The sequence below is a fragment of the Trachemys scripta genome, chromosome 8 (assembly GCF_013100865.1).
Source record: "Trachemys scripta elegans isolate TJP31775 chromosome 8, CAS_Tse_1.0, whole genome shotgun sequence".
NCBI classification, from domain to species: Eukaryota; Metazoa; Chordata; order Testudines; family Emydidae; genus Trachemys; species Trachemys scripta.
In genome coordinates, this window is record NC_048305.1 from 37,957,198 (window position 1) to 37,985,126 (window position 27,929).

At 48.1% G+C, this 27,929-nt stretch overlaps 1 protein-coding gene across 5 annotated transcripts in view; it reads right to left on the minus strand.

Annotated features, from left to right (window-relative positions):
• The window catches only part of DIAPH1 (diaphanous related formin 1), a 152,503-nt gene that overhangs the window by 85,035 nt on the left and 39,539 nt on the right, over positions 1-27,929 (minus strand). For all 5 annotated transcript variants that reach the window (XM_034779422.1, XM_034779420.1, XM_034779419.1 and 2 more), the window contains 10 exons: positions 26,414-26,572; positions 19,609-19,710; positions 11,707-11,837; positions 11,425-11,511; positions 9,751-9,814; positions 8,779-8,918; positions 8,486-8,594; positions 8,092-8,202; positions 4,840-4,958; positions 1,532-1,648 (listed from right to left, as the gene is read on the minus strand). In XM_034779422.1, coding sequence (XP_034635313.1) covers positions 1,532-1,648; positions 4,840-4,958; positions 8,092-8,202; positions 8,486-8,594; positions 8,779-8,918; positions 9,751-9,814; positions 11,425-11,511; positions 11,707-11,837; positions 19,609-19,710; positions 26,414-26,572 — 1,139 coding nt within the window. The remainder of the gene's footprint in view (positions 1-1,531; positions 1,649-4,839; positions 4,959-8,091; positions 8,203-8,485; positions 8,595-8,778; positions 8,919-9,750; positions 9,815-11,424; positions 11,512-11,706; positions 11,838-19,608; positions 19,711-26,413; positions 26,573-27,929) is intronic.

A 27,929-nucleotide genomic window follows, 5' to 3' on the forward strand; every position in this document is an offset into this window, starting at 1 on the left:
CAGAAATAATCTTCTTTGGTTGGACAAGCCTAAGAAATCTTGCTCTCGCGCCAGATGGTTCTTTGGTTGAAGAACCATCTACTGAACCATTTGCTGAAACAGGCAGACTGGCCAGTAGCTTCCACATCTATTCTCTGCAATTTTGTGGCAACATCAGAGGATGTGAAAAAACAGTTCAGGCAGGTGTGCCAACCAATGAAGGTGGTGTTCAGACTGCTTCTTTCCTTTAGTATCGACTTACATTGTTTTCTTCTCTTGCTTTCCCTATAAACTCTTGGAGCTTTTTCAAGGTCAGTGTTGCTTGACTGATGTCGATGTTCCATTCTGTGCACAGCTGAGTACTCTCACATTCTAGAACTGCCCACCACACCCGTGTAGTGTCATAATATTTGCAAAGGAAACGTTTCCATTTGCAGAAAAGGATTTCTTAGACATTGTCTGTTTCTCAGACAGTGAGGCATCCTCTTTGAACAAGCTAGGTCAGAGGCCCAACTCGTTTTATTCTGTGTAGTGCACTGCAATCCCTCATCTTCTGCCTACCCTGGGGCTATCAGAACTTTCTAAACTCTGCCTTCTATGCAACCTCCAATCCTTTTCCCCCCATGATCATTCCGGCCATACTGGGTCAGACCAATTGTCCATCTAGTCCAGTATCCCATCTTCCAACGGTGGTCAATACCAGAGCTTCAGGAGGAGCATACATAAGAGGGCAGTTGAAGTAATCCATCACTGTCTTCTCCTCTCAGCTTCTGGCAGTCAGAGGTTTAGGGTTGCCTTAAGCATGGGATTGCATCCCTGACTATCTTGGCTAATTGATGGCTCTATCCTCCATGAACTTATCTAATTCTTTTTTGAACCAAGTTATACTTTTGGACATCATAATATCCCATGGCAATGAGTTCCATAGGCTAATTATGCATTGTGTGAAAAAGTACTCTCTCGTTAAACTTGCTGCTTATTAATTTCATCAGGTGACCCCTGATTTTTGCATTGTGGGAAAGGGTAAATAACACTTCTCCACTCACTTTTTCCATACCATTCATGATTTTTTTCTATCATATCCCTCCATAATCATCTCTATTCTAAGATGAATAGCTCTAATCTTTTTAGTCTTTCTTCATATGGACGATGTTCCATACCCTTGATCATCCTTGTTGCCCTTCTCTGAACCTTTTCCTGTTCCACTATATCCTTTTTTGAGATGGAGCTACCAGAACTGGACACAGCGTTCAAGGTGTGGGCATACCGTGAATTTATATAGTGGCATTATCACATTTTCTGTCTTATTTGCTATCCCATTCCTAACAGTTCCTAACATGGTTAGTCTTCTCAAATGCTGCTGCACATTGAGCTGAAGTTTTCAGAGAACTATCCATGATTCCAAGATCTTTTTCTTGAGTGGCAATAGCTAATTTAGAACCCATCATTATATATGTGTAGTTGGGATTATTTTTTCCAAGAAAGTGCCTGTTTCTCCCACACACTGCCGGAATCTCTTCCAGCAGGCCCAGCACAAAGCTCCCCTCCTTACCTGGCTTCATAATCGTTGCGGATCAGCAGAAGGTGCTGCAGGATGGACAGGAAGAATGGCTCTGCTTTGGAATCCTTTACTGTATTGAGGAGAATCTGGAAGACTTCACTGAAATCAGTGAAGAAAGGGCTAAGGAAACAAAAGCGTCTCTGGGGAGACATCCTGGTGCTCTCCTTACTCTTTTGCTCTGTAGAGGAAGGCATTAGCCCTTCAAAGTACTATCCTCAAAACGTTATCAGTGCATATTCCCCTCATACAGAAAGCTTAGCATGGAGAAAAGGGAAGAGGACACACTGCAGGAGACTGGCCCAAAATGGGTCTCTAATTCCTTCTCCCTGAGCCTTTCTAAAGCCAGACCAATATTTGGTAGGTGACATTTTAATCCCTGATTGGAGTGGTGGTAGAAAAAGGGAGGCTGTTGGTAGCTCATTCATTCCACGTCCACAAGACGGCAGTGTCTAGTTTCGCTGTACCCTTCCCTTATGCACCCCCAAACAGTATCCCCAGTCTCCACTTTGGGGATGAAGGCAAAGTCACATGTCTCTCCCCCCCTCACCCCTCCCAATTAACATCTTTCCCCTTATGCAATGACCCTTTGGCTCCTTCTGCTTCAAGAGTCCCCTTTTCTCCCTCAGATCAGCCAACCTAACCTCCCTGGAAACTAAACAATTCTACGTTTTTTAAAAAAAGAGGGTGTTGATGGGAAGAACAAAGATTAGAAATCCATTTCTTTTTTCCATCATTCATGGGGTGAGACATATGAACAGGACAATTTATTTGGTGTGGGGGTTTTGTTTGTTTGTTTTTTATAACATTTTCTAGGAGAAAAACAACACAAAGGTGTATGCAGCATCACAGGTGCAGAGAACTGTACAAATTATGCAGCCCATTCACACCCCCATGTATAAGGAGGGAGCCCTTAGTCTCTGGGCCACAAGGCATGCTCACTAGAGGGGAAAGTGCAAGCCCACATACATAGAGACATACAAACTCCTATTTCTGGCAGCCCCCAAGGCATCTTTACCTTGGAGGAGCACAAACAATCCTGTTGCATGTGGCCAGAAACCCCAATTCAACCTGCTGATTACAAATTCTAGTGCCTCTTTGTCTGTTAACACCACAGCCAGTCCTAATGAATGTGACAAAGTTCCTCCTCTAGCTTGGTGGGTCCTGCGCTTATTGGCAGATTTTCTTGCCTCAGAGATTCATCATGTGGGTTGGGGAACAGCCCAGAGACCTTCCCCTCTGGAAGAACCCACAGTCCAGGTTAATTGGGAGGTTTGGGGGGAACCCAGGCCCGCCCTCTACTCCGGGTTCCAGCCCAGGGCCCTGTGGACTGCAGCTGTCTATAGTGCCTCCTGTAACAGCTGCATGACAACTACAACTCCCTGGGCTACTTCCCCATGGCCTCCGCCAAACACCTTCCTTATTCTCACCACAGGACCTGGTCTCTGATAACGCTTGTGCTCCTCAGTCCTCCAGCAGCACACCCTCTCTCTCAGCTCCTTGCGCCTCTTGCTCCCAGCTCCTCACACTCGCACCACAAACTGAAGCTCCTTTTAAAACCCAGGTGCCTGATTAGCCTGCCTTAAATGATTCTAGCAGCTTCTTCTTAATTGGCTCCAGGTGTCCTAATTAGCCTGCCTGCCTTAACTGATTTTAGCAGGTTCCTGATTACTCTAATGCAGCCCCTTCTCTGGTCACTCAGGGAACAGAAAACTACTCATCCAGTGACTAGTATATTTGCCCTCTGCCAGACTCCTGTACCCCACTGGTCTGGGTCTGTTACATGAAGAAAAACAGCATGTGCCACTTTCCAGGTGACGAAGGTTTCAGCTTCAGTCTCCTGTTAGCAAGGAGGGATCAGTAATCAGCCCTCACCCCTCCAAACAAGGCCTGGACAACCAGCATTTGGCATGACTTCTCCAGCCTAAGTTCTCACTAATAGAGAGATCAACTCTGGTGGGGGATTTTCTATGGCATCTGACCTCCAGTTCCTGAGCTCACATCTTTCTCTCTAGGATGTGGAAAAGTTGTTCAGGCTCCTGAAAAAATACCCATCATATCTGTTCCTAAAAACTGCAAGTAATGCAATGGTAGAGGCGCAGCTACACATGGCAGATGCTATACCTACGGGATATATATGTATAAAATGGGGACATTCCCTAGTACAAGGCTTGGTATGGTTCTGTCTAGGTTTTCATTCCATGCTGGATTGATGAAGGAAAATACTCTACTTTGTTTTTGTAAAGCAGCAGTTGTTCCAGGTGCCCTCTGGTGGCAAAATCCAAAATATATTTGTTTTGGTAAATGTCAGTAAACATCAATTTCACTGGATAAGCACAAACTGACAAAAATATTTCCATCAATAACAGAAATTTACAGATAGGCAAAGTAAGAAAAATGCTGCTTGAAAACTTATTAGAGTTTGATATTTACTTTGCATATTTTAGAAATAGAAATGAATGGAGATATCCCATCTCCTAGAACTGGAAGGGACCTTGAAAGGTCATCGAGACCAGCCCCCTGCCTTCACTAGCAGGACCAAGTACTGATTTTGTCCCAGATCCCCAAGTGGCCCCCTCAAGGATTTAACTCAAAACCCTGGGTTTAGCAGGCCAATGCTCAAACCACTGAGCTATCCCTCCCCCCAACATTGACATTCAATGCTGACATTTTGTATTTTAATCTCAACGCCTGTTATCACCTGACCTTCACATAATTTCCCATAACTGTGAAAATTTAAATAGATAAAATAAAAATGCTGAAAAATAAACCAATATTATCCATCAAAATTATAAAAAATAAAAATCAAGTTCTGCCACGCCTACTTATTTATTGCACACAAAACAGGGACAGACAAACTACAGTGTCCATAAAAAGTCAAGTCTGAACAGACATCGAAACTAAAGTTTCTGGAAGCGTCAGACAAGCTGCATCCTGCAACCTCCCAAATGACCAGGGTATGGTCTTCCTCTTTTTGGTAATAAACTGCCAAATCCCTAGTAGAGGATCAGCATACCTGCCTGTGCTTCGCTCACTCATGTCTTCAGACTTTGCCTGATGGATCAGTGGCATCCTACAATGTACTGGGCAGCTCTGACTCAAACAAGCCATGGAACCCACCTGACCATGATGACAGCAAGATGAGCTTGGCCCAGACATTACTTGACCAGAAGAAAGACCATCAACCTCAGTCCCTCTCCCTACATGGAGGCAGTGATGGTACAAAGACTGGCGCTAAGAAACTTCCTGGGGATACTCCTGCCCCAAACGCAACCCCTGCCCAATAAGCAGCAGAAGGATATTCCATTTCAATGCGAATGTCCTCAAGGCGGCTCCTGAGGTCTTCAGAATCCTCCTCACCATGTTCTTCAAATACACTCAGCTGCACCTTCAGTTCCTCATTCTCCAGTTTCCGCAGTTCCTGCCAAGAGCATGAGTACATCATAGAGAGGCCATCAGAAGCTATACAGATTCTGGTGGGGTCACTTGAGAGCACACAGTTTTTCAGATGGGAGCTAAACAAGGGCTACGTTAGAGCACAAAGGATTGTAATGAGGGGCCAACATACATTAATGTGCAAACAAGTCTGCTGGAAGCCCCAAGAGAGCACAGGCCAGCATGGAGCCACAGATAAGAGACCCATCAGTGATGATAAAAATTCACAGTCACAAGAAGATAGGATCATCATACGCCCCAGGAGAGTGCACAGTAACATGGACAGGGCCAGTGTTCGCAAACAGCAAAGGGAATGTGATCACCGTCCAACTGACCCTGGGATGCTGGGTAACTAAGAGAGAGGAAACACTGACCAAGAACAGGGCAGCAATACAGCCCACATCATTCCTGCAGCAAGGGTTTGAACATAGAACAGCCATACTGGGTCAGACCAATGGTTGGTTTAGCCCAGTATCCTGTCTTCTGACCATGGCCAATACCATGCTTCAGAGGAATGAACAGAACAGGCAATCAAGTCATCTATCCCCTATTGTCCACTCCCAGCTTCTGACAGTCAGAGGCAAGGGAAACCCAGAGCATGGGTGGTGTATCCCTAACCATCCTGGCTAATAGCCATTGATGGACCTCTCCTCCAGGAACCTATCTAATTCTTTTTTGGATCTCGTTATAATTTTGGTCTTCACAACATCCCCTGGGAATGAATGCCAGAGACTGACTGTGCATTGTGTAAATTAGTTCTTTTTGTTTGCTTTAAACCTGCTGCCTATTAATTTCAGTGGGTGATCCCGGGTTCTTGTGTTATGTGAAGGAGTAAATAACATTTCCTTATTCACTTTCTCCACACCATTCATAATTTTATAGACCTCTATCATATTCCCCCCTTAGTCATCTATTTTCCAAGCTGAACAATCCCAGTCTTTTTAATCTTCTTCACATGGAAGCTGTTCTAATACCCCTAATAATTTTTGTGGCCCTTCTTTGTACTTTTTCCAATTCCAATATATCTTTTCTGAGATGGGGACACCAGAATTGCATGCAGTATTCAAGGTGTGGGCGTACCATGATTTACATCCTGGCATTATGATTTTACTGTCTTCTTATCTTTCCTTTTCCTAATGGCTCCTAACATTCTGTTAGCTTTTTTTGACTGCCACTGCACATTGAGCAGATGTTTTCAGAGAACTATCCACAATGACTCCAAGATCTCTTTCTTGACTGGTAATTGCTAATTTAGATCCCATCATTTTTTATGTATGATTGGGATTACATTTTCCAATGTGTACTACTTTGCATGAATTTCACATGCCCAGTCATCCAGTTTTGTGAGATCTCTTTGTAACTCTGCAGTGGACTTAACTATCTTGAGTAATTTTATGTATCAGAGGGGAAGCCGTGTTAGTCTGATCTGTAAAAAGCAACAAAAAAGCAGCTTATAGACTAAGGCCTTGGCTACACTTACCAGCTAGTTCGACGGCTGGAATCGAAGTTCTGGGTTCGACTTATCGCGTCTAGTCTGGACGCGATAAGTCGAACCCGGAAGTGCTTGCCGTCGACTGCGGTACTCCAGCTCGGCGAGAGGAGTACCGCGGAGTCGACGGGGGAGCCTGCCTGCCGCGTGTGGACCAAGGTAAGTTCGAACTAAGGTACTTCGACTTCAGCTACGTTATTCACGTAGCTGAAGTTGCGTACCTTAGTTCGAATGGGGGGGGGTAGTGTAGACCAAGCCTAACAGATGTATTGGAGCATAAGCTTTCGTGGGTGAATACCCACTTTGTCAGACGCATGAGAGGGTATTCACCCATGAAAGCTTATGCTCCAATACATCTGTTAGTCTATAAGGTGCCACAGGACTCTCTGTTGCTTTTTTGAGTAATTTTGTATCATCTACAAACTTTGCCACCTCACTGTTTACCCCTTTTTCCAGATCATTTATGAATATGTTGAACAGTACTAGTCCCAGTACAGATTCCTGGCAGACACTGCTATTTACCTCTCTACATTCTGAAAACTGACCATTTATTCCTACCCTTTGTTGTTTCCTGTCTTTTAACCAGTTACTGATCCATAAAAGGACCTTCCCTCTTATCCCATGACAGCTTACTTTGCTTAGTAGCCTTTAGTGAGGGACCTTTGCAAGAGGCTTTCTGAAAATCCAAGTACCCTATATCCACTTGGTCACCCTTGTCCACGTTTGTTGATCCCCTCAAAGAATTCTAATAGATTGGTGAAGCATTATTTCCCTTTACAAAAGCTGTGTTGACTCTTCCCCAACAAATAGTGTTTATTTACGTGTCTGATAATTCTGTTTTTTACTATAGTTCAACCAATTTGCCTGGTAATTAAGTTAGGCTTACCTGTCTGTAATTGCCAGGACTGCCTATCGAGCTTTTTTAAAAAATTGGCATCACATTAGCTTTCCTCCAGTCATCTAGTACAGAGACTGATTTAAGTGATAAATTACATAGCACACTTAGGAATTCTGCAATTTTATATTTGAGTTCCTTCAGAACTCTTGGATGAATACCATCTAGTACTTGTGACTTTTACTGCTTAATTTATCAATTTGTTCCAAAACCTCCCCTACTGAATACCTCAATATGGGGCAGTTCCTCAGATTTGTCACCTAAAAAGAATGGCTCAGGTATGGAAATCTCCCTCACATCCTCTGCGGTGAAGAATGATAAAAATAATTAATTTAGCTTCTCCGCAATGGCCTTATCTTCCTCGAATGTTCCTTTAGCACCTCGATTGCCCAGTGGCGCCACTTGGCAGTTAGTTTTGCTATTAGTTTTTGAATTTTACTAGTTGCTCTTCAAATTCTTTTTTGGCCTGCCTAATTATACTTTTTTATACTTGACTTGCCAGAGTTTATGCTCCTTTCTACTTCCCTCAGTCGTATTTAACTTCCAGTTTTTAAAGGATGCCTTTTTGCCTCTAGCCACTTTCTTTTATTGGGAAAAGCAATATTACTTTGTCACTACCAGAGCCTTTTAACAGTATTAGATAATTTCAATACGAATACAAGTGCTGAGATGGTGGCTGTTGCGTCTCTCATCGAGCATGATGGCGCCCCATAGGAGGAGATGATTGACCCTTACCGTAAGGATGAGCTGCAACCCAGAACGCATCAGTTCACTTCGAATATGAACTCGGAAGTCGAGCTCATCAGCAGGGATGATAAGGGCATTGATCAGCTGCATACAGGCTACCTAAAATAGGGAGACAGACAGTTTCGGCATCAAACTGAGCCAGGCCTCTATCCCCTCATCCAATACTTCTAGTCAGGCACTCATAATGCCCAGAACACTGTACCCATCAACCAGGGAAGTACTACAAATAGGGAGATATCAAACAGATGGCATCTTACACCCTCCCTCCCATACCCTCCTCACTACAAACAGAGAGCAGTCAAATTGCAGGAGTCAACCAATCCTCTCTTGCTCCTCCCCTAGAACAGAGAACAGTACCCACGAATTCTGAGGGTTGAGGTACCTTCAGTGCCACAGAGGTTCCGCCCCTTAAACCATCCAACAAGGGACCGAATCGCTCCACCTCGTCCACTTCTGCTCGCTCTGTCAGTGCCCCCAGAACTCGCTCATGCCTGAAACAGTAGGAAGAGGGAATCAGCAGCAGTCTCAATTGGGGGTCGGGTGGGAAGAGGTATGCGTGCATGTATCATCATTGTAAAACAAGGAGACAGGGAGAGAAATGGGGACTCCAGAGAGAGGTAAATGACAGCCAGCTCAAGAGAGATGAATGGCATAATGAATCCCATAGACACATACATGTCCTCAGGCTGAGGCAGGATACAGAGAGCAGACAGCAGCTTCACAGCATCTATCATCATGGTAGGGACTTTGGGGTCAACAGCTCTCACCAACAGCAAGATCCCCTCCTCTGTTTCCAGCATTGTCTTGATTCCAAACTGAAGGGGAAAGAAAGGATGAGTTAATATATTTGACTCAGCCAGCCCACTAAGGAGCATAGTGCAAACTGTTTATGGCTCAACGCTGAGACTGCTTTAAGGCTAAAGAGAGACAACTTCACCACAAAAAGTGCAGATGGCAAGACGCCTATCCAATATCTGTCCACACATCCCTTCTATTATATCAGAGGGGAGACCAAGGAAGGACAAGGGAGTAGGAGTTGGGGGTGTCCTAAAGGGTCAAGGCCAGCAAAAAGAAAGGTGCTTAGTGGGATCTTGACAGGTGTGCCTGGGTGTCCACAGTGAAAGGAAAGTGCCCGTGAGAACAGTATCAGAGAGAAAGGAGTCAAAGAAGCTAGAAAGGAGAGATATAGAGACCTCTCAGAGTATGCGAGTGAGAAAGGAAGGGTGAAGAGAACCAAAGGGACAGGCGAGTTTAATAGAATTAGTACTAGGTGTCCCAGAATGCCTGCAAATGAGAAGGTAAAGTAGGACAGCCTGAGGCATGAGTGAGAAAGACAGAGAAGGTGAGGCTGGACAGAGGGCAGAGATGTAGAGTACAAGCAAACAGCAAAGGAGACAGGGATATTCATGTCTTCAGAGTGCCCACAGCGTGCAGCGATATAGCAGAGAGGGCAGAATGTGCACAGTCTGAGGAAGGGGGTGAGACGCGTGAGTGAAATGTAAGCAAGGGTTTACTGAAGAGTCAGGAGCCTCCATCCTCACTTCCCCTACCACTTTTGAGGATAGCCCCATGCCACCAGTGCAGAGAGTACGAGGAAGAGGAGGTGGCAATATATAGATGTATCTAGGGAAAGGACAGGGATCTCACCTTGTTGTTCATGAAAGCCTTCAGGCATCGGATGATCTCATGTTTGCTTCGGGTGTCATAGGAGCTGTGAGGAAGGAAGGCCAGCTGATGAATAGTCACATGGAGCACGATACACGGCATCATGTTTCCCCCAATTAAAGGACAGTTGGCCCACAACTCTCAGGTGGGGACAGGAAAAGTCTTAGGTGACCAGTGCTGTATTAAGACTCCAACCTCACTAGATGCCCGCCCCCCAGCGCGCGCGCACACACACACACACACACACACAAATTCAAAAGAAAGACAGGGAAAAGGCTGCTACATCTCCTGGGGAAAAACCCTACTCTCACCCCACCATTACCCACACACACCCTTGGCCCAACTTTAGCCTCTGTCCTTTAGTCTCTACCCCGCCATGAGTCATCCCCACGTACACATCCCTGTTCATCTCACCCCACTAAAGACTTCTTCTGGCAAACCTTAGGCACAAACCACTGCCCCATAACTGAACTCCACTGGAGCAATGCCCCCTCCTTACGACACCTACACACTTCTGACCATGCAGTGAAACCTCCCTGCCCCAAGACTTTCTTCTTGTTGCCCCCCACCACCTTCAATTAGCCAAACAACATGTACATGCAGTAATAATCCTGTAGCCTCACAAGCCCTTTAGGATTATGAGAGCTTGTAAACTCAACAGGACAGGGTCTTATTTGACTCCATCTGTAGACAGCTCTTCAGCCACGGATCCCAAAGCACTTCATAAAGATGGGTAAAAGTACCACCACCCACATTTAATAGATGGGGAAACAGACGTGGGGGGGGGGGGGGGGAGTTACAGAGAGTCAGTGGCAGAGCCAGTAAAAGAATCCAGGTTTCCTGGTTCCCAGACTCCTGCCCTAACCATGAAACTGTGATGGATTTGGAGGTGCCCTGTGATAATTTATGAATACGGTATGTTGGCCTGGTGATTGGGGTGTTTTCTGTATGACTTTATAGATTTAATTCACAGGAGTGTGTCTGTAAAAACAGTCAGAAAGGAGAAAGAATGGCTGAAGATAGCCACCACTCAGCACACACTTGACAGTTGTTAGGGGACAACACCAGAACACTTCTTCAAACTTGCATCTGAAGAAGTGAGGTTCTTACCCACGAAAGCTTATGCTTCCAATACTTCTGTTAGTCTTAAAGGTGCCATAGGACCCTCTGTTGCTTTTTACAGATTCAGACTAACACGACTACCCCTCTGATACTTAACAGCAGAAATGTTAGCTTTGATGACTGTTCCTCCATTGACAGCCAACATACATAACTGATTGTGACCAGGATGGGAAAAGGCCTATGAACACAGAAGAACAAAAGCACTTTTCTCTGTAATGCTTTGTTCCTACTACTAAAATGAACTCTCCCCTTGGCTTTAAGAAGGCTGCCTGCTCACTGGACATCACTGGTCACAGACTCGCAGAGGGAAGAATTGCAAGTGCTCAAACTTGGTCTGACCTGCAGGATACACAGGATGCTGTTGCCCAAGGCCTGATCTAAGAGCGGGAGGATTGTGGAAAAAGCTCAAAATCTGATGCCTGAGAGACACATTCAGAGAGACCAGGCAGGGGACAGATATGCAGCTAACCTTGGAACCATAACAGATGCACTTAGGGCGCTTTATAAATAGCTTCCATTCAATTTGTCCCTCACCTGGGTGCCTCGTCCTTCTCATCATGGAGCCTTTTTAATATGTCCAGCAGACAGTTGAGGCCCTCAGCCCCAAAATTCTGTACCCAGCTATAAGAAAACAGAGCCATATTAGCAGCACATAGAAGGACTGAACATCACAAGAACCTCAACCACCCCCTGCCCTCTCTCCTCTCTGCTCAATCACAATGCACCATTCCCAGCCCCTGATAAGTAAGCACCTAACCCCCTTGCTTATAGCTTCAGCTCCCTGCCTGATCTCCTTTGCTCCAACCAGCCCTTTACCTGACAGGGTTGTTGTTGAGCGACACTCGCAGAGACTCCAAACAACCGAGCAATTGGGCATCCCTGAGATTTGATTTCAGCTCCTGGATATAGATCATGGCTGACTTGGCGCTCTCCTTCTGACTCATGCCCTACACAGGGAAGAAAGAACAGGCCATCGGGTAAACTAGCTGTGATCGCAGCACCAGGGCACAGAAATGGGTTTTCAAAATGGTATTTTTATGTTGTGTGAGTGGGCACACACATACATGCACCCTCCATTTCAAAAGAGCTTCAGAGTGAAGCTAGCCTAGCTGAAGCATTAACCGCTAAATTAGTTGTAAAGTTTAGTCATCCTCAAAACTTGAAACCTACCTAATTTAGTTTAGTGTTCAAAGTAAACGTAACAGTTATATTTAATTGGCTTTCTCAATATACACTCATGAACATAGACACACAACTAAATTAGAATGTTGGAGTTATTTAAAAAAAAAGTTTGAAGGTCAGAGGTATTTCATAGTTACATTTCTGACCCCTTTCCCCTGCCCTCCATCCATCAAGCTTACAGGCAATCAGTACAAGTCATATTAGGAGGCTATAACTATAGTGGGAGAGGTGGCCATCAGTAATTGGTGAGAGGCAGATTTGGCTCTCCAGCTCCTATAGGAATGGTGCCCAAGTCAGTTCTGTTTCTGGACTATATACAGATGGATAGAAGGGGAGATGTTGATGTTTGGCACTGCTGATGGATAGGCGAAGTGGAGGAGGACCTGTGTTTGGGTCAGTGGCCCTTTGTACATCAGTGCATGTGTTTCACTGGAGTATTTCAGAATACATAAGTAGTGCCTACCAAATTCACGCTCTATTTTGGTCAATTTCAGAGTCATAGGATTTTAAAAATTGTAAATGTTATGATTTCAGATATTTAAATTAAAATTTCACAGTGTTGTAATTGTAGGGGTCCTGACCAGTGTTCCCTCTAATTTTTCCCATGCATGTGCAGAATGAATTTTGTTATGTGCACCAATATGGGGATGATGCATCACCTCCATATTGGTGCACATAACAAAATTCATATGGTGGGGGTGGGACCGAGGGGTTCAGAGTGTGGGAGAGTGAGGACCCTGGTGGGGGGTGCGGGCTCTGGGGTGGGGCTGGGGATGAGGGGCTCAGGGCTGGGCCAGAGGGTTGGAGTGCGGGGTGTGAGGGCTCCGGCTGGGGGTGAGGGCTCTGGGGTGGGGCCAGGGATGAGGGGTTTGGGGTGCAGGCTGCCCTGGGGCTACAGCGGGAGAGACGCCTCTCCTCACCATGGCAGCTCCGGGGCTGGGGTCGTGGGATAGGTGTCTCTCCCCTGGCCGAGGCAGGTCCAGGCCGGGGCTGGGTTAGGGTGCCTCTTCCCAGCTATGGCAGGTCTGGGCGGGGGGGCTGGTGGGGACAGGCATCTCTCCCCGCCGCAGCCCTAAGCACCTGCGTGGCACTTAACAGGCTGCTGCGCGGCCGTGCAGCTTACAGGGAACTTAGATCCTGACCCAAAAAGGAGTTTTTGGGAGGGGTCACAAGGTTATTGTGTGGGGGAAGGGGGGGTTACGGCACTGCTAACCTTACTTCTGTGCTGCTGCTAATGGTGGTTCTTGCCTTCAGAGGTGCGGGGGCTGGAGTGCGTTGGCTGCTGGCCGGGAGCCCAGCTCTGAAGGCAGAGCTGCCACCAGCAGCAGCGCAGACATAAGGATGGCCTGGTATGGTATTGCCACCCTTCTGCACTGCTGCCTTCAGAGCTGAGCCTTCAGTCAGCAAACGCCACTCCCTGACCACCCAGATCTGAAGGCAGCAGCGCAGAAGTAAGGATGGCATGGTATGGTATTGCCACCTTTACTTCTGCGGCGGGGCGCTGCGTTCAGAGCTGGGCACCCAGCCAGCAGCCACCGCTCTCCGGCTTCCCAGCTCTGAAGGCAGTGAAGAAGTAAAGGTGGCAATACCATCATCCCCTTAAAATAACCCTGTGACACCCCCCCCCCCCCCCACCCCCCTTTTGGGTAAGGACCCCCAATTTGAGAAACACTGGTCTTTCCCTTGAAATCTAGGGTAAAAGCACATAAAAGATCAAATTTCACGGTCCATGATGCGTTTTTCATGGCTGTGAATTTGGTAGGGCCCTACTCTTAAGAGAAACAGAACTCTATTTCTACAGGGCCCACTCTTCTCTCTCAGTTTAGGTTTCATGCTCTTTTTTGGTTTATTTTTTGAGGGAATGGAAGGGTTATCTGCTATTCCGATTGCCAGGGAAATGTTGCTATTTCACTGTCACTCTCAGAGGAAACCTGTGCTACGAGTGTGATCTTATATTTTGTCCTAAAGGTTGTGCAATTTGGGCTCACATCTACTGCTTCTGGTAAAAGTTCTATAGATCAATGCCCTCCTCGGAGAACACCTTGCCCAGGCTCCTGAGAGTTTTGCCCTGAACTGCATTAGCCACTAGTCCTAGATGATCACAGCTGCCATGCTGAGTCACAGGGAGGCCAGGAGACGGGGAGTCTTGGGGCCCAGCACTAAGGTCTTTGAGATTAGGATCCAATTCCTTGGATCAGAAAGGCAGTCATATACTGATATGAGGTGCCCTCTGTCTGCCTTGTAGAAAAGGTGGGCTGCTGCAGTTTGAATGAATAGGAGCTTGTATACACCCTTTAGTGCCATCACTAAGTAAAAAGGGTTGCTGTAATTGAGCCTGGAGGTCATTCAGACATTCTAAGGCCAGAAGTTGCCATCATTCACCCTTGTGAATAAATTGACTATTGTGCCTGGGTTCACATCTGACCAAAAGAGTAGAAGCTTCTGAATCAGCTAAAAAGGAACAGGCATTTCTATTACTAATGCTGTCTGGGTGTCCAGGAGTAGTGGCGATTTGAGCAGGACCCAGAGATGGTTACTCACCAGAGATCAGGGTCAATTAATGACAAGCCCTAATTTCAGCTAGTAACTTAAATTTCTTCCTTCTTCCCGCAACTACCACCTCAATCTTTAGACAGCTGCATTTTATTCAGGTCCTTCATAGTTGGGTGATGGCACTACTAACATGTGATGAGAAGGTGCCAGAGCTGAGCATCATTAGCATGGTACTGGCAATGAAGTCCACAGTGTTTCATGAGCTCCCCTCCCACACAGTAGTTGACATCTCCAACTGGAACTGGCATCAAACGTACATAATGTCAATAGCTCTACTTCGGCACATCTTTGCAGTATGGCAGGGGAGAGTTATATTAGAAACATGAATGAGTAGGTTGGGTGCAAGAGGATATCTGAAGATAGGTGAAAGGAGGATTCACATAAGGAATCAGAGTTAAGGTCAAGGTCTTTTCCTCAAAGGGTTAGTATTTACAAGAAGAAAGTAAACAGAACCGCTCTCAGCTTGTGATTCTATCAAGTCCTTGAAGCACGGTGTGTGAATTTCTTTAGTTGCCTCAGGTCCAGGATAGGATGCATTCCATAGCAGGACTAGAAAAGCTTTTCCTTGAAATCCTGAGGTGGTACTTCTATGGCTCCTAGATGAAGGAATCCACCTTCTTCCCAGTTGTTTCATGAGATGTCAGCTGCTGAAGAGGGAGGGGGGTGGGAGATTGGCCAAGGACTGGAATTATATAGACTGACCTTTGGTAATAATTTACAATACTCATTGGTCTGAAGTTATTGAGAAGGATGGGATAGACAGCAACCCAAAATAGGGGTGAGAAGAGGAAGCTCTGGTGGCATCAGTGCATGGCTCTTGACATGAACGTCAAACCTGCAGTTTGGAAGATAATGTCAGGTAGGTGGTAGGAGAAGAGGGGGCGGCTCTCTTGCAGGAGATGTGAGACTTCCTCTTACAGTAGTTAGTAGTTCTGTGTTGTTGAAAAAAAGGAAGTTCCCTGTCTCTGCTATCTAAAGAGTTTTCTCCTGGTAGTAAGTGTATAGATACCCAGGGACCTCAGAGTAGCCTTACATTTGTTTGAAATACGTAAGCTAAATGAGTCTGGCCCTTCAAAGCTAGTTTGGACCTCTTGAGGAATCCCAGAAGACTGTAATCAAGATGTGCCCTCCAACCCTCCCAGTAATGCCTGTGGCCTCTGTCACCTCCTCATGTTCTCTCTCTCTCATTCCAGTGGGCTAGTCAGGCACCTAACTGGTGAAGGAATGTCACACATGAAGCTGCACAAAACTTCACTTTCCCCACAAAAATTGATTGCTATTGCCTCATCTTCCCCAAAAGTCAATCGGGAACCCCCTAATCTTTTTGTGGGCCCTGCTATTGCTTCTGACCCTGCTGCTCTCTGGCAGGAAGCCCTTAATCAGAATAGGGAAGACATGAGGTAGATAAACATAGAACATAAGAATGGCCATACTGGGTCAGACGAAAGGTCCATCTAGCCCAGTATTCTGTCTTCCAACAGTGGCCAATGCCAGGTGCCCCTGAGGGAATGAACAGAACAGGTAATCACCAAGTGATCCATCCCATCGCCCATTCCTAGCTTCTGGAAAACACTTTCCCCTTACTCCTGGTTAGGAGAAGCAACAGGAGCCATGGCAGGAGGAGAAGCCCAGATGAAGGGCAGAGAGTCAGGCAGGGGAAGTACTGCTGGAGCCTGCGCAATCAGGGTAGCACTGCTCCAAACAGCTGACCGAGCAGAGAGTGTGCTGCCTGCCATTGCAGATGAGGTAATACTGAAATGCCATTCCCTATCAATGCCTCCCCCATAGGGCAGTGGACAAAAGTGGGAGGAGTGAAGTAACTCAACGTTACCCCTCAGGGGTAGGGGGTGAGTTGAAAGGGGTGGAAGGGCTCAAACTTACACACACACACACACCAATGGGGCGAGGAGGAATTACCGTTCATTACTTCCCCATTCCCAGAGGGGAAAAGGATTCCACACAAATGACTTCTACCTGCAGGACAAGGGGGGCTGCAGGCTGTACCTGGCTTTGATACACAGGGCCGGGAAAAAGCCTTCTCTCAATGTCAGGAGTTTCCCCCCTGTCCATACATGGGAGGGAAACCCCAGCCTGCTGGGGGAGGGACTTTCCGAGCTTTGCCTTTGGAAAGCTGGGGTCTAGAACTCAGCTGATTAAGTGTGGGAGCTGACTGTGCTGGCCCAGCAGGAGGAGGGGAGGGGCAACTCCCATGATGAAAGTGCTACTCTAAGTTCCCTGTAACCTGTGCAGCAGCTTATTAAGCACCATGCAGGTGCTCAGGGAACCCAGCCCCAGTGGACCTGCCATGGCTAGGGGAGAGGCGCCCCTCCCCCGGCCCGAACCTAGCCCAGCCCCGACCTGCCGCAGCCGGGGAACAGGCACCCCTTCCCCCAGCTCCAACCTAGCAAAATATTCCAATCTTGCACATGAGGTACATGCACAACACAAGTGGGATCCACCCAGACAAAGACTTGAACTACAACATTCTAATTGTGATGTAAATTATTTCTATTTACAATTTAACAGTATCTGAAATGTTTCCATGAAGGCATTCCCTTAGGTCTTAAAAAGGAAAGTATTTTAAAACACTTATATTTGAAAACCCTCTTTAAATTATATACATCCTTCCTACATATTATATTTTGCCAAAATTATGTTCTATGTGAGGTGTAAAGATAATGCATGCTATTCAATGAAAAAAATACAACATAGTATTTGAATGAAATAATCTCTTAGCAAAACTCAATGTCCTTAAATTGAGTACAGCAGATAGAGCTGGAGTCTGTAACTTCCTCGAACCCAAGCATCTCTGCTGATGGAGTTACCAACTCCACTGCACTGGGACACTGAGCTGGCCAAAAAATTATCTACATTCCAACAGATCTTCTAGACTCATTGACTGGTCAAGTCAAGGTAGGATGTGGCTTAGTACCTTGGACTCATGGGCACAGAGGCAGAGAAATACCCCTTCTACCACTCCAGCCCCTTCAAGCAGCATGAGTAAGAGGCACGTTTTCTGTCTAAAGCCAACAGTTTAAAACTCTGGTGTCTAAACCTAGGCACCGAAACCCACCTTTATGCAGTTAAATAATAGTGGCCTGATTTTCAGAGCTACTGAGCACCAGCAGCTCCCACTGTAGTCACTATGTAGCTAAGTGGAGTGTGCATGTGGTGAAGAATCTAACTATTGCTGCATGCCTCCTGGTGGGGGAGGGAAAGAAAAGGAGATGATGCTCAGAAATAAAGATGGAGCTCTGGAAGCTGGTCTTGGTAGGGGTGATCAAAAGCGCAGCTGGAGCAGGACACCAGAGACTGGGCTTTTGTTTTGTTTTTGGTTGGGAAAATCACTTTGGTAAGACTACCCTCATGATGAGTTTACATTTAGAAGCCTTTAAGCAAGGAAAAAGACTAGCTTTTTTTTTTTTAAATGCAAGTGGAGATCTCCAGTAGACATTTGGGGAAGTTTAAAACTCCATGAGGACCTGATGGTGTGTCCAAAGATTTAGAAAATCTTTGTGAATAACTTCCCATATGTGCATGCAACTGTGTCCAATATTGTTCTGTGCACTAGATCTCATTAGAACTCAAATGTGAATTTTGTGGTGCAAACCATTCAAAGAGAGGGCTTGAAAGAAGAGCAGGAGTAGGATTTTTAAGAAGTGTAATACCAGCTACATATTTTCTAAGCCTATGTCTCAGAAATGACTTGGCAGATTCACTACACATTTTGCTTTTTTTAAAGAATAGAAGAGTCTCCTGTAGCCAAACATCAGACTTTTTAAAGTTTCAAGTGGAAAAGTTCTTTTTTCGAAGTGGAAGACAAAAAAAAAAAAAAAAAAATTGAGCTTATACTGGAAGTTTATTTACAGCTTTGGTTAAAGAGAGGCCTCTCCCCATACAGGGGCAATGTCAGCTTGAAACATCTTTGTAGAACTTTAGTACTTAATATAGTTACTTATAAGATGCATGTATACTAAAACAAAACATTTTGTTTATAAAAAAGGCCATTTTCCATTGAAAAAATTTTCAAATGCAAAATTATCTTTTTTAAAAACAAACTTCGTAGAAAATTTGTTTTTTCAAAGTTTTGAGTTTTCAGCAAAAAAGGAAAATTGAGAAACTGAATGTTTGTCCCCCCTGCCCCTCATCCCTTTTTGCCATTGCAAAAAAGAGACCCTTCCCCCCCAAAAAATGTATTTTAGGTTTCAAAAACCAAAAAAAAAGTTGCAGAAATTTTTGAAGGTTTTTCACAACACACTTAGCATTTTCAACCAGTTATAAAAAATACTATAAAATGAAAGAAGTTACCAAAAAAAAACAAAACAAAAACCATTTCCCCCCATTTTGTTTACTTTGTCAATTTGACAACACTATCAGCTATTTCTCCCTTGCTGAAGAGCCCTTTATAAACATCAACAGGGGAGCAGAAAAAAACCTTAAACACACTTTTTAAAAGAATGTTTTTAAACAGTCAATGCTATGTCCTGAAATAAAGAAACACCATCAGAAACTGGATATTTTATTTTAAAACTAATCATTTAAAAAATAAGTAAAAAAATTACTGTAATCTTTTTAATACTTAACCACAGAAAATCTTTGTTCATTCTGCTATATTAAAATATAGTTATGAAAATAAATCATACAATATGATGAATTTATGAGAAGGTGGTCTATGAAAACTCAGTATTGGGCTAATTTATGCTTCTTCAAACACTTCCCTGAGAGTTCATTGGAAAACTTAAATTAGCAAGTTAAAATGAACTAGGAAGTCATTGGGATGGGGCCTGTGCATCATTTGTGCACAGTCTTTAGGGCTTTTACTATCCAGTGTATATTTCTTTCAAATTGTTCATGAGATGTGTGTTTCATGTCAGATTTTCACTTAAAAACCTCTGATGTGAGGAGTTATTTGCAGTGTTGCTATACAACACCATATCCCTACCTCCCTCACTGCAGCTTTGTACTCAGAGCAAGAGTACTCACAGCTTTGGAGGTATGTAGATATTGGGACACCATCTCCCTCTTGATTATTATGTCCTTCTCCCTCAGAGGCTGCTGCTTCTCCTCATTCAGATTCATATCGACCTGTGGAAGAAAAGTAAGAAAATGTTCAGTCATACACAGATTCCCTGATGCTGGGAACATCACTCACACAGAAACATCATTTGCTACATGGAACACAATCTGCTCAAGGCAACAGGAAGCTTGCAGCCCTGCCACAGCAAGGCCTGAAATGTGGTTCAGTGAGCACATATCAGAATCTCAGAGGGAATAGCCTGCACTTGAGTTTAAACCATGTCAGAGGAGACCCCTGAGATAAGGAGCGGACAGGAGCAGTCCCACCAACCCTCCCGGCACACACTTCCTAAAGGGGATTATGGTGCTCTGAGGAGAGCTAGAGAAAGCTACCTCCATCCCAGGGGGATGCTACCATTCCAGTGGGACAGAGGGGAGCCCCCAACTCCTAAAGGGGTTTGTGGAGCCCAGTGGAAGCTCTCAGCATACAATTTACTAAACCAAGAGCCAAGTGACTAACCACAGGAGTTCTCTGGTCTACAGAGCTGCTTCTGTCACAATGATTAAGCAGCTGTCAACTATCCAGCAATGATACCCTCTGCTACTTATTATCCAGTCTGGGATCTTAGGGTTTCCAGTGATGTTTTATTCAATGGAACAAGTTAGCCCCCTTCTCAAGACTTGCCTGTCTGTTTCATATTTGCTGCGTTTTTCTTTGTTGTAAATTTAACTGCTGTAAAATTTGCCAATAACACAAACATCTGTGTAGCAGCAGACAAGGAGGCGAGAACTCAAGAGAAGAGGGTCCAGAGATGGGGACATAACCATATAGCAGACCCAAAATATTAAAGCAAGTTTATTTCCATCTTCTCTCCTTAATCCTGTCCTACTATCGTTCCTATAGACAAGTACTAAAACTGTTGCGGGGGAAGGACTGGGATTGAAAGGCTAGAAGGAAGAGGTCTACACAGGAAAAAAAAACGGTTACTTTTCTGTAACTGTTGTTCTTCGAGATGTGTTGCTCACATCTATTCCAGTTAGGTGTGTGCGCGCGCCATGTGCATGGATATCGGAAACTTTTACCCTAACAGCTACCCATCGGGCCAGCTGGGGAGCCCCCTGGAGTGGCGCCGAAATGGCGATCTATATAAGCCCCTGCCGGCCCGACCCACCTTCAGTTCCTTCTTGCCGGCTACTCCGACAGCGGGGAAGGTGGGGGGGGGGGGAATGGAATAGATATGAGCAACACATCTCGAAGAACAACAGTTACAGAAAGATAAGTAACCGTTTTTTCTTCTTTGAGTGATTGCTCATATCAATTCCAGTTAGGTGACTCCCAAGCCTTACCTCAGAGTTGGGGTCGGAGTCAAGGAACCGCAGATTGAAGGATCGCTCTGATAAAGGCTACATCATCCCGAGAGTGTTGGACAATTGCATAGTGGGACGTGAAGGTATGAACCGAGGCCCACGTGGCAGCCCTACAGATTTTCTGGAGAGGAACGTGTGCCAGAAAGGCAGCTGGCAATGCCTGAGCTCTTGTGGAGTGAGCCGTAACAGCAGGCGGAGGGATGTTTGCCAGGTTGTAGCAAGCACGAATGCACCTGGTGATCCACGACGATATTTGTTGAGGAGGAGACCGGGGCACCTTTCATCCGTTCCGCAATGGTGACAAACAACTGGGTTGTTTTATGAAAGGGCTTTGTCCGGTCTATATAGAAGGCAAGTGCCCTTCTAACCTTGAGAGAATGGAGGTGCTGTTCACATAGGTCAGAATGCGGTTTCAGGTAGAAAACCGGTAGGAAGATATCCTGGCTCACGTGGAAGCGGGACACCACCTTTGGTAGAAAGGCCGGATGAGGTCTTAGTTGCACTTCATCTTTATGAAAGATGGTATAGGGCGGGTCACAGGTGAGAGCCCATAGTTCGGAGACCCGGTGTGTGGAAGTGATGGCCACTAGGAAGGCGACCTTCCAGGAGAGATAGAGAAGAGAGCAGGTGGCCAGCGGCTTGAAAGGAGAGGACCAAGTTGAGGTCCCATGCAGGCATAGGTGGCTTCATTGGAGGATGGATTTTCTCCAGGCCTTTGAGAAAACGCCACACGACCGGATGTGCAAACACCGAATGCCCCACCGCTCCTGGGTAGAACGCAGAAATGGCCGCAAGGTGGACCTTAAGGGATCCGAAGGCTAGGTGCTGGTCCTTTAGGGACATCAGGTAGTCCAAGATGCACGAAATGGAAGCCTGGAGCGGGGGCACCTGCTGCTGAGCACACCAGCTGGAAAACCTCTTCCATTTAGCCTCGTAGGTAAGCCTAGTCGACGGCTTGCGACTTTCCAGAAGGACCCGCCATACGAAATCCAAACAGGCACTTTCAGCCTGGTTCAATCACGGATCCTCCAAGCTGTGAGATGGAGCGACTGGAGGTCCGGGTGAAGGAGATGACCGTGGTTCTGGGATATGAGGTTGGGGTCGAGAAGAAGACATAGGAGATCCTGAATTGATAGGTCCAGCAGAGTCGGGTACCAACACTGACGTGGCTAGGCAGGGGCTACCAGTATTACATCTGCCTTGTCCCGGCGGATCTTGAGGAGCACCTTGTGAACCAGAGGGAACGGTGGGAAGGCATACAGCAACTGGCCCGATCACGTGATCTGGAAGGCATCCACTAACGAGCCCAGGCTGTGACTCTGGAAGGAGCAGAAGGCTGGGCACTTTCTGTTGGTCCGCGAAACGAACAAGTTGATTCGGGGAAACCCCCAGGTGCGGAAAACGGAATGAATGATATCTGGGCGTATGGACCACTCGTGAGTCAGAAAACGCCTGCTCAAAGTACCCACCAGGACGTTCTGAACAGCTGGCAGGTATGAGGCCTGAAGGTTGATGGAGTGGACTAAGCAGAAGTCCCACAGAGAGAGGGCTTCTTGGCAGAACGGCGATGACCGGACTCCGCCTTGCTTGTTCAGGTAGAACATGGCCGTGATGTTGTCTGTTAGGACTGCGATGCAGTGACCCTGCAAGTGGGGAACAAAAGCCTTGGCAGGCAAGGTGGATTGCCCTGAACTCTCTGATGTTGATGTGCAGCGACAACTCACTCTCGTGCCATAAGCCCTGCGTTGTCAGGCTGCCGAGGTGGGCTCCCCATCCCAGGGCAGACGCATCTGTAACTAGAGTCAGAGTGGGCTGGGGGGGATGAAACGGGACTCCGGCACCCACCATCTGAGGGTCCAGCCACCACTGCAGGAAGTCGAGTGTGTACTTCGGGACTGTGAGGACCATGTCTAGGCTGTCTCGTCCCGGTCGATAGGCAGCTGCCAGCCACGCCTGAAGCGGCCTGAGCCTGAGTCTGGCGAGTTGCACAACGTATGTGCAGGACGCCATGTGATCCAGCAGCCTGAGACACTGTCTTGCTGTAGTGGTCGGGAACTTACAGAGGCTGGTAATTATGCCTGCTATAGCCAGGCGCCGTGCCTCTGGAAGGAACTGGATAGAATATCCTGTTTGCACCGTGCGGAGGACCCAACGGTCCGAGGTAATATGGGACCAGGCATGGTAAAAATGGGATAGATGATTTAGAAAGGGATGACTGTCCTGGGTGAGAACTGGTAGTCCATTCTCTGGCGCACCTTCAAAATGGGCGCTTAGGGCCCGGGGGTGGCTTAGACTGTCCTTGGCCTTGTCCAGAGGGAGGACGAGACGGCCTATGTCGGGAGTATCTGTTCCTCCGACGAGAAGGGTCCTGCCTCGGTCTTGGAGGGAAAGGACGTTGCTGGGTGGTCTGTGGCCTAAAGGGCTTCCTCTGGGTAACCGGGGCATGCATACCTAAGGTCTTAATGGTGTTTCTGGTATCCTTTAAGGTATGCAGGCGGGACTCAGTCTGATCTGCAAACAAGCCCTGGCCATCGAAAGGGAGGTCCTGGATGGTATGCTGGACCTCAGGCGGGAGGCCGGAGGACTGAAGCCAGGCATTCCGCTGCATAGCGATTCCCGACGCCAGGGTATGCGCAGCCGTGTCCGCCGCATCGAGGGAACCCTGAGGGAAGTCCTAGCAACCAATTTACCCTCCTCAGCAATGACTCCCAGTTCCATACGAGCCTCTGCTGGGAGAAGATCTTAGAACTTAAGGACCGCGGAGTTGTACCTACGGAGGATCGCCAGCTGGTTAGCGATCCGCAGTGAGAGACCCCCCCCAGTAGAATAAACCTTTCTCCCCAAAAGCTCCATCCGTTTTGTGTCTTTTGATTTGGGAGCAGGCCCCTACTGGCCCTGTCTCTCCCTGGCATTTACCGCATCTACCACCAGCGAACATGGGGCAGGGTGGGTAAACAGATACTCATAACCCCGGTGGGAACAAAGTACTTTCGTTCCACCCCTTTAGCTGTGGGGGGATGGAGGCCGGGGTCTGCCAGAGGGACTTTGCATTATTCTGTATAGTTTTGTTCATGGAAAGGGGCACCCTGGAGGGCCCTTCTGGGCCTAGAATGTCCGCCATGGGGTCCTCATCCTCCACAACCTCCTCAATTTGGAGGTTCATATTGAGGGCCACGTGCCTCAACAGCTCCTGGAGGACCCTAAAGTCCATAGGGGGTGGTCCAGACGTGGACGGGCCCGCAGCCTCGTCAGGGGAGGATGAGGATGACTCCACTGGCAGGATAGGTGCGAATGGAACATCCTGATCAGACATGGGTGGCTCCTCCTGGGGAGCTGGAGTAGCCTCTGTGGGAGGCGCTGGATCCACAGTTTGATCTGTGTCAGGAGGAGGGCGGCTAAGGGTTGCCTCAGGAGGCCTGTTGCTCGAGCGAGACGGTGGCCGGGCAACTGGGGGAGCACCCTGGGCTTGATGGTATGCCCAGGGTGTCCAAATTGCCACTGGGGTTGCTAGTGGGTCGCTGGAGGGACTTGACCGAGGCTTCCTGGGCCAGAGTGAGGAATGTCTGAGACCCCAGATGCTCTCTCCGACCTGCCAGAAGGAGATCTAGACCACGACAGCCAAGGGGGGGCAGTGCGGGAGTGGATCAATGCAGGCACCGAGTCTCTTGGCAGATGCGGGTCACGCGGTGATCGGCGCCATGAGGCTGATTGTGACCGCAACCGGTGCTGCGATGGCGATCAGTGCCAAGCTGGTGATCGGCGCCGCAACGGTGAGCGGTGCCGAGACGTTGAGCGGTGCCGCCGTGGCGATCGCTGACCCGGGAATCGGGAACCCACAGCACGTTGGACCGAACAGTGCCGCGAGGTCACAGATCGAGATCTGGACCTCGAGCGGGACCACGTATGAGCAGTCGAAAGCAGTCGAGCGGGACCACTCGAGCGTGAGCGGCTCCGAGGTTCGAGACCGCGGGACCAGCGCCTTGAGTCATACTGGTGCCATGAGTCAGACCGAGACCTGGGGAGGTGCCGGGATTCATAACGGCTCCAGGACTCCTAGCGGGGCTGAGATGCTGGTCCGAGGGCTGACAGCCGGAACATCGCTGGCTTGCCCTTGGATGGCACTGGGACCCGAATTGGGGCTGGTGTCGGGGTCGGAGGCACCGGAGCCGTCATCTCTATGAGGCCTCTCGCCGCCTCGAAGGTGTCCGGCGTAGAAGGAAGAATGATCTCTTCCATTTGCACCGTCTCGTGTGGAGGGTTGGTCTGAAGAGATCCAGGCATATTGACTTGATCAGAGGTCTGTCCAGGGTCTTGCACCGTCGGGCCCATGACAACTGTCTCGATTCTACGAGAAGGTCCTCCCACATCTTGCTTCTTGGCAGCAACTGGGTAAAGGGAGCAGTGCCGAGGTGGGCGTTTTTGTGGCCCGGGAGAACGTCAGTCCCAAGAAGAGCGCGGGATCTTCTGTGGTGCTGGTACCGCCGGAGGGGTGCTCCGCACCGAGGCGCTCGGGCCCGCATCTTGAGAGGGCTGCAGGGCCGACTTCATGAGGAGTTGCCTAAGACGGAACTCCCTCTCCTTACGCATTCAGGGTTTGAACGGTTTACAAATCTTGCACTTATCTGCTTGATGGTCCTCCCCCAGACACCGGAGACAGGAATCGTGGGGGTCGCCCGTGGGCATGGGCCTGCTGCAAGACTTGCAAGGCTTGAAGCCCTGAGACAGCATGCCCCAGGGCCCTGCAGGGCAGTCGTTGACAAGACCGCCCTTTATCAACTAAACTACACTTAATACTATAAAAGAAAGATTAACGCTTACTAACTACTAACTATTTACAACGAAGATAAGAGAGAACGCTAGGAATAAGTGGAACACTTGAAAAGACAAGAGACCACTGTTCCAACAACCGTCACAGGCGGTAAGAAGGAACTGAAGGGGGGTCGGGCCAGCAGGGGTTTATATAGATGGCCATTTCGGTACCACTCCAGGGGGCTCCCCAGCCGGCCCAACGGGCAGCTGCTAGGGTAAAAGCTTCCGACATCCGTGCACGCGGCGCGCACACACACCTAACTGGAATTGATATGAGCAATCACTCGAAGAAGAACCCTGAGAACCATTGTCTTATACTATCTGTGAGAAACAACAGGCTAAGGAATCAAAGCAGACAACCCTTCATTGGAGAGTTGTGGGGAAACAGAGCAGGCTCTACCATGGTGATGGAGGTAGGAGGTGTGGGCTGACATAAGGCATCGTGGTAATGAGGTAACACTAGGCATCTAGGATACTGGGAGGCACTACTGTCTCCATCTCTTCACCTGGAAAATGGGAGATAAAGACCCAGAGAGCACACAGTATCCAAACAGTGAAGGAAGGAAGGGCATTTGTACTGGAATCATTAACTTACCAGCATCTGTTCAAAGAGGCCCAGCACCTCCTGATCTGTGATGTCCTGCAGCACCTGGCCTGCACTAGGAACATCATTATAGGAAGCAGACGAATTCCTATGAGCCGCATTGGATTTTTCCTTCTCCTTTTTTATCCGCATGCTGGTGAATCGCTCCAGCTGAGTGAGAGAAACAGAAATCAAGCTCAGCACAACCTCACTTCACATCTCTCAACTCCAGTGATCACCCTCAACCACACATGCTGTCCCAAAACTAATGCCAGGCATACTACCCTAATTGCATTCCTATATTTGGCAATCCCACACTTGCACTGCTGGCAATGGATAGAGAAAGCACACTGGTTTTGGGATAGTTCTGACACCAAGAGGCCATAACTTGTGATCTGTGGACCTACCAGGTGCACATTAGTAGGGAAGCTTTTGAAACTTCACAGACCAGAGACAAAATTCTCTGTAGACCCTCCAAGTGGTAGATAAGGGCTCTTGTACCCCTTGGGCACCTTCGCTGAATGTGGCTGACTGGGGTTACCATATTTCAGCAAGCAAAAAAGAGGACGGGAGGAGCCCCGCCCTCCCCCTGCCCCATCCTGCCCTGGCCCTGCCCCTGCCTCTCCCACTCCCCCCCCCAGAACCCCCAACCCTCCCCCCGCTCCTTGTCCCCTGACTGCCCCCTCCTGGGACCCCTGCCCCTAACTGCCCCCCAGGACTCCACCCCCTACCTAAGCCTCCCTGCCTCTTGTCCCCTGACTGCCCCCTCCTGAGACCCTCCCCCCATCCTAGCTGGCCCCCTAGGACTCTACCTCCTACCTGTACCCTGACTGCCCCAACCCTTATCCACACCCCCACCCCCAGACAGACCCCTGGGACTCCCACACCCCATCCAACCACTCCCCACCCCGACAGCCCCCCCCAAGAACTCCCGACCCATCTAAACCCCTCTGCTCTCTGCCCCCTGACAGCCTCCCCCCCAGAACTCCCAAACACCCCCCCCGCTCCTTGTCCCCTGACTGCCCTCTCCTGGGACCCCTGCTCCTAACTGCCCTCCAGAACCCCAGCCCCTACCTAAGCCTCCCTGTTCCTTGTCCCCTAACTACCCCCCCAAATGTCCCCCCGGACCCTACCCCCTACCTGTACCCTGACTGCCCAAAACCTTATCCACACCCCCACCCCCAGAAAGCCCCTCCCCGAACTCCTGACCGCCCCCCATCTCTTGACTGCCCCCTCGAGAACCTCCCTGCCCTTCTCCGACCCCCTGGCTCCCTTGTCGTTAGCCTTCGGCTAATGTCTCTGTGAGCTTGCTCAGGAACTGCCTGAGCCGTTCTCCCGGCACGCTGGGGAGCGGGGGAGGAGCTCCAGATTGCCGGAGGCGATCTGCGAATGCAAGGAGGGAGGGAGTGATCTCTGCTGCAGGGGGAAGGAGGGGAAAGTGGAGGACGGGATCTCTCTGGCTGTCGGAGCCCCATGTACGTGACACCATCCGGCCGGCTGCCCTGTCAGCCGCACGCGCTCTGGGGGG